Source organism: Trypanosoma rangeli (genome assembly GCF_003719475.1).
Source record: "Trypanosoma rangeli strain AM80 chromosome Unknown Tra_15.4_contig_00306, whole genome shotgun sequence".
Taxonomy (NCBI): Eukaryota; Euglenozoa; class Kinetoplastea; order Trypanosomatida; family Trypanosomatidae; genus Trypanosoma; species Trypanosoma rangeli.
This window is the reverse complement of record NW_021706050.1, coordinates 1-5,605: the sequence shown is the minus strand read 5'-3', so window position 1 is coordinate 5,605 and position 5,605 is coordinate 1. Positions and strand designations below refer to the sequence as shown.

Genomic DNA, 5,605 nt, shown 5'->3' with positions numbered 1-5,605 from the left:
GAAAAAGAAAAAGAAAACCACCAACAAAAACAACAACGCACACACAAAAAGACTTGTCTGGTGTCGGTGCATCAATGTGGATCTATGGCTTTACTCACTAACGACAAATAAAGAAGGAAAGAAAGAAGGAACGGGAGAAAGAGGGAGGTTTTGGTTGTTTCGTGTGCCTGGTGGTGTTTCTGTATTTCTGAGGTAACGCAAGAGTGTGTGCATTTTGCATTTATTTTTCTCCGTAGGATTTCTTTTGGGTTGGAAGTGGGCGCGTGTGTGTGCGGGGGAGGCGTGAGCATGACGCTTTCCCTTTTATTTTTCTGTAAACTCCGTTTTTTTTTTTTGCATGACTGCCTTTCCGTTGCGTAAGCTGCTAGTTTGTCGGGATGTTGTCCTTGGCCACTGAGGTGAAGTCGCATTATCATATTGCCGTGTCTACCCGATTTGTAGAGCGCCTTGCTGCCGCAGGTGAGACCGTCACTGCGGAGTACGTTTACCAACGAGCCCTTAACGAAAATTTTAAGGACATCACAGATGTGGGGACGCTTCCGCACGGAATAGCCTCTCAGGTGAACGGCACACTTACAAGCCCCGTGGTACTTCAGATCAACAGCTCAAGGGATGCTACGCAGCCGCTTCGGCCGTGCGCTGACTCAAGTGAGGAAGAAATGACATTTGCTGCGGCCCTACAAAAAACAACGAACACACGTCTTTTGCGTCTTGTTCTTAGTGATGGGCACGCGGAGGTCACAGCCATTGAGCTCGCCACCCTTCCTGTGTTTTGTGGCATACCTGTTCCAGGGGAGAAGCTTCTCGTTAAGGAGGGGGCCCAGATTAAAAATGGGGCCATCATCATGACGGAGGACTGTGTTGTGCCACTCGGCGGTGAGGTACAACAGCTCAAGAGGGAGTTTCTTGCAATGAGGAGCAGATCTGATGTTCCTTATCAGACCAGTGGGGGTCTAGAGGCGGCTCCGCATTTCCAGCCACTTCGTGTGGGTTGTGCCGCAGCGGGCGGTGTGCCCAATAGACAAGCGGCGACTGCAGGCCGAGGCCGGGGCAATGACAATACTCGAGGGAGAAGCGGCGGTCGTGGGTATCGTGGCGGGCGGGGATCAGGTCCCACACCGCATCACCTTTCATCGAGGGGTGGGTACCATTAGTCGCCGCTTTGAGAGCAGCCTGAAGTTTTTACCTGCACACCAAACCATCCATTTATTTATTTATTTTTCAGGGAAGGGCGTCTCCTTTCGGCACATTTTCGGCTCTCTCTCTCTTCTCTTTTTTGTTTATTCCTTTTTTTTTTTTTCTTCTTCTTCTTGCTGCGCTGCCCCTGTTTTTGGTACTTGCACAGGTGTTCCACGCACGCGTTGGAAGCAGCACACAGGTGTGAAGGAAAATAAAGTCAAGCAATGTCTGGGGGGGAACCGTCTGATAAGAGTGCCAAAGGAATGCGAGCCGTCATTTTGGTTGGGGGGTACGGCACTCGTTTACGTCCACTCACCTTAACAATGCCAAAACCTTTGGTGCCGTTTTGCAACAAACCAATAATTGTGCACCAAGTGGAGGCACTGCGAGACGCGGGTGTAACAGAAGTTATTCTCGCCGTTGCTTACCGCTCCGATGCGATGAAGAAGACCATGGAGTACTGGGCCAAGGAGCTTGGAGTTTCTTTTGCATTTTCCCTAGAGGAGGAGCCCCTTGGGACAGCTGGACCACTGGCTCTGGCGCGTGATATTCTTCTTCAGGATGATCAGCCCTTCTTTGTTTTAAACGCTGACATCACATGCCGATTTCCGCTGCGAGAACTTCTTTCATTCCATCAAAAGAGTGGAAAGGAGGGCACGATCGCCGTGACGAAGGTGACGGAATGGCAGAAGTACGGTGTTGTTGTCTTTGACGAGGCAACTGGGCTTATTGACCAATTTGTGGAGAAGCCGAGAAATTTTGTGGGAGACCGCATCAACGCCGGTATTTACGTCTTTAACAAGAGTGTTCTTAGCCGCATTAAGGTGGAGAGGACGTCCATAGAAACGCAGGTGTTCCCACAAATGGCCAGCTCCAAGCAGCTGTGCGCATTTGTTCTCGAAGGCTTCTGGATGGACATCGGTGTCCCTAAGGATTACATTGAGGGCGTCAGCAAGTACCTGCGGTCGCTTAATGGGACCCCGAAGGAGGCAAAGGAACTCTACAAGATTGATCGGGCCCACCGAAACGATGATTTCACCGTCATCGGTTGTGTCATCATAGACTCCACCGCGAAAGTCGGACAAGGGTGTGTCATTGGCCCATTTGCGACTATTGGTCCAGGTTGTGTGATTGGTCCCGCGTCACGCATCAAGAATTCCGCGGTTCTCGAGGGCAGCACGATCGGTAAGGGGACGCTCATCGACTCAAGCATTATCGGCTGGAAGTCGAGGGTTGGCTCCTGGTGCAGAATTGTCAACAATGCTGTTCTAGGCGAGGACGTGGAGGTGAGGGACGAGTTGTTTCTTAACGGAACGAAAGTGCTCCCAAACAAGTCAATCTCGCAGAACTATCACGAGCCGGAGGTTGTTATGTGAGCTGCGGCGGGCGATCTTCTGGGTGCACACCAGCTTTTTTTTTTTTTGCCTCCTACCGGCGGTGGTGGTGGGAACATAAACTGGGGAGAGTTGGGAGGAGGGAGGAATCGAACCCGAAGAGGCAGGAGACAAGAAGAAAACAACAAAAACGCCAACAACGACAAAACGATGACAATAACAACCAAAAGAGAGAGAAAAGGAAGGAAAAGAGAAAAAAAAAGACGTCCTCGTACAGGAGGAAGAGGAGGAGACGAAATGAAGAGGGGCAGCAACAATGACAAAAAAAAACGCCATCGTACCATTCATTTGAATGAGTGGTGGATGATGAACTTTTTTTCCATTTTGGAGCTCTTTGTGAGCTTGTTTTTCAGCTATTTACTGTGTTCGCGACAGATGTCTCTGTAGTGGCAACGTTCCGGTAGAGTCTTGCCCCTTCCTCGGTCTTTGTTGCTGCGCGCGTGTGCCTCTCCCTCACCCGAGATGCACAGCCTGTGGAAGCAGGAGAAAACAAAAAGAGTGTAGTCTCAGTACACCTCTACGGCATGAGCGAATGGTCGCAGCGTGGTTGCCGCCACCCCACTCCAGCGGCAATGGCAAAATGTTCCGGAGGAAAAAGCAGGGGAATATCAACTCACTCTATTGTCCGCGTTGCTAATCAAATTCGAGGAAGAACGCTCCAACTGTGAGACCAAAACGTTTAGGAGTCCTTTTATTATTATTATTATTATTTATTATTATTCGGTGGTATGAAACTTGCCACTGTGTGGGGCAATACACCTGCTGCTGCCCTCGCGCTCGCACGAAACGCTGACTACTTAAGTGTCGTATAGAATTTTTGGGATGATGGGGTCTAGCGCGTTCTACGGTGCCTTTTTCTTTTCCTTTTCTTCACGACAAGAACAATTCCGCAGGGTACTGGTTGTGATAGCTGTTGGGCGTATTCCTTTGTTGCTTGTTCGAATGCGCCGTGTGATTCTGTTGACTCCGCTTACTGGCGAAAAAAAAAAAAATAGGCACGGTAGATGATGCGGAGCTGCTGTCAGTCGATGTCAGGGCTATGAATACGACCCGTCACCTAATCTCTTGTGCTGAGTATGTTCCAGCGTTGCTAACAACTGTGAGCCATAGTGAGGCTTTGCTTGCCGTTGCTGGGACCTTGGAACTCACGATTGCTCGATATTTTGAGGGTGGAGTAGAGCTGTTAGCAGTTGCGTGGTCGATGCTCGAGTTGATGATGCAAGCAGGAGTGACAAACTCAAGTTCCTTTTCCAAGGATGATACGCAAGATGTGGAGGAAGTTATTTCTCAATGTGGCCCTGTTCTCCGCGCTTCTTTCCTTTTGCCCTCTGGAAAAACTGGATGCATGGCTGGAGAGTCTTGTTAGCTGTTTGGTGTGTTTGATATGACTTTGAAGCACCTTTGCGTGTACCACAAAAGAAACACTTGATATTGTCGCATTGCTCGATATCCTCCTTTTTCTTGCAACTTGCCATGACGCCACGCATAGAGCTTGCTTTGAGATGGTTCACTTGCATCAATAAGTTGCCTCCTCCAGTGCGTCTGCGTCGTCTGAGGTGCCGGCTTATGGGGCGAGTAAGGTGATGAGTTTCTTCTCCACCGCCTTACCATTGTGGTTTGGGCGAATTCAAAGGCTTGTGGGTTCCATGCCTGTAGAAACGGCACCTTCATCAGCGAAGCCTCCAGTTGTCACGTGTTGTGAGACTGTGGAGCGTTTGACAAGTTTCTTTGTTTGTGCCACCCAGGTGGCGGTGGCGGACGTCTGTGGGGATGTTCTTTTTGTCTTGATAGCCACCGCCGGCGGGGAGGAGGAGTTGGCACTTTTTGTTCTTCACTCGTGCGTTGAGAACAAAAAGTGTTGCTCAAGACCCACCAGTTTGAACTGCGACAAGGAACTTTTGCGTGACACGTCGCAACGACGGAGGCTCTCCTTGTTAGTCATCTCTCTCTTGTGAAGGTGCCTGAAAGCAACGCGAGGGCAGAGGCGGAGGCGGAAAGAGCTGCCTTGGAGTTTCTTAGTTTTTATGTGACAAGGAACCTGGAGGTGTCGGATAACGATGTCCTTCATGATGCCGTGCACTAGACGTTGGTTGGATTAACATCCCCTCATGACTGAATGCAGCCTCTTATTTTGGGCCATTGTGGGACTGTAGCGCGATTGTTTCAATCTATTATCTTGTTTCAACCCTCAGTCATGACGGCAGACAAACCGCAAGGACCGCTTCAATTTTTGATCTTATTGCTATGCGCCTCATCGTGGGGGAAGCATGGATACATTGGTGACATTAATAGTTATCTTTGTCTCATTCACTGTGAAAAAAGATATGCTTGCAGTTGTCTTGATAAACGAGTTGGTGGTGAAGACGAAGCAGAACATATGTCTTCCAGAGACGTCTTACTTACTGCTCATATTTACCTCTGTCGTGCGGGACAGCAGCGGCGCAGGGGCGGCCAGTAAAGGCAGCTTTGTTCATCTTTGCCTTTTCTTCCTTCAGAAGGCGGAGCGCAGTACGCAAGTGGAGAACGATGTGCATCTCATTGGAATCTTACTAGCATTAATGTGCCGCACCTTCGCTGGAGTGAGGCCGGTACAGCAGCTGCGTGATTACAAACCGGACGCCTATGAGTCAGTGAGACCGCACAATTGATGTGGACCATTTTGTCCCCCGTGTCTGACGGCTGCCGCCGTGCCGCTTCTCCTCTGCTTCTCCTCTGCTTCGCCTGTGGGCGCCCGTGTGCGCATGATGCCGCTGTTTGTTCTGCAACGCCGGTCGAAGTGGGCGAGAACCACCGCCTTGACGACTGGGGGGCGTGGCGCGGCCAGGTGGATGGTGTTGTTGGAGCTGCATCTTCTTTTTTTCTCTCTTGTTTTTTGGAATTCAGGGATGTGCGAAGGCGCGTTCACGAGATTTGTATTGGAAGAAAGTTTGTAATCAAAGAGAAAGTGTCATGGGTTGTTCTAATTCGCTGGAGCAAACAATGAGGCAAGCGGATGCTGACAATGAGTGCGAGTCTATTTTGAGTCTTTTTCC

General features: G+C 49.9%; 5 protein-coding genes and 1 pseudogene across 5 annotated transcripts, besides 4 other annotated features; all 6 read left to right on the top strand.

The window, feature by feature from the left end:
• Positions 1–199, top strand: part of TraAM80_07387 (hypothetical protein) — a 236-nt pseudogene extending 37 nt beyond the window's left edge.
• Positions 200–377: 178 nt separating this feature from the next.
• TraAM80_07386 (uncharacterized protein) lies at positions 378–1,154 on the top strand (the record flags this gene model as incomplete). The annotated part of the gene is made up of 1 exon (XM_029384181.1): positions 378–1,154. One exon carries the CDS (start codon positions 378–380, stop codon positions 1,152–1,154), a length of 777 nt encoding a protein of 258 aa, XP_029235969.1.
• Positions 1,155–1,257: 103 nt separating this feature from the next.
• Positions 1,258–1,272: a sequence feature (GA-rich).
• Positions 1,273–1,312: a sequence feature (A-rich).
• Positions 1,313–1,403: 91 nt separating this feature from the next.
• On the top strand, positions 1,404–2,555 carry TraAM80_07385 (GDP-mannose pyrophosphorylase; the record flags this gene model as incomplete). The annotated part of the gene is made up of 1 exon (XM_029384180.1): positions 1,404–2,555. One exon carries the CDS (start codon positions 1,404–1,406, stop codon positions 2,553–2,555), a length of 1,152 nt encoding a protein of 383 aa, XP_029235968.1.
• Positions 2,556–2,683: 128 nt separating this feature from the next.
• Positions 2,684–2,737: a microsatellite.
• A 527-nt stretch (positions 2,738–3,264) lies between these two features.
• Positions 3,265–3,294: a microsatellite.
• Positions 3,295–3,612: 318 nt separating this feature from the next.
• TraAM80_07384 (WD repeat and FYVE domain-containing protein 3-like) lies at positions 3,613–3,939 on the top strand (the record flags this gene model as incomplete). The annotated part of the gene is made up of 1 exon (XM_029384179.1): positions 3,613–3,939. The coding sequence occupies one exon, from the start codon at positions 3,613–3,615 to the stop codon at positions 3,937–3,939; it is 327 nt and encodes a 108-aa protein (XP_029235967.1).
• Positions 3,940–4,156: 217 nt separating this feature from the next.
• TraAM80_07383 (WD repeat and FYVE domain-containing protein 3-like) lies at positions 4,157–4,528 on the top strand (the record flags this gene model as incomplete). Its single annotated transcript, XM_029384178.1, has 1 exon — positions 4,157–4,528. The coding sequence occupies one exon, from the start codon at positions 4,157–4,159 to the stop codon at positions 4,526–4,528; it is 372 nt and encodes a 123-aa protein (XP_029235966.1).
• A 312-nt stretch (positions 4,529–4,840) lies between these two features.
• On the top strand, positions 4,841–5,221 carry TraAM80_07382 (WD repeat and FYVE domain-containing protein 3-like; the record flags this gene model as incomplete). Its single annotated transcript, XM_029384177.1, has 1 exon — positions 4,841–5,221. The coding sequence occupies one exon, from the start codon at positions 4,841–4,843 to the stop codon at positions 5,219–5,221; it is 381 nt and encodes a 126-aa protein (XP_029235965.1).
• Positions 5,222–5,605: the final 384 nt, after the last annotated feature.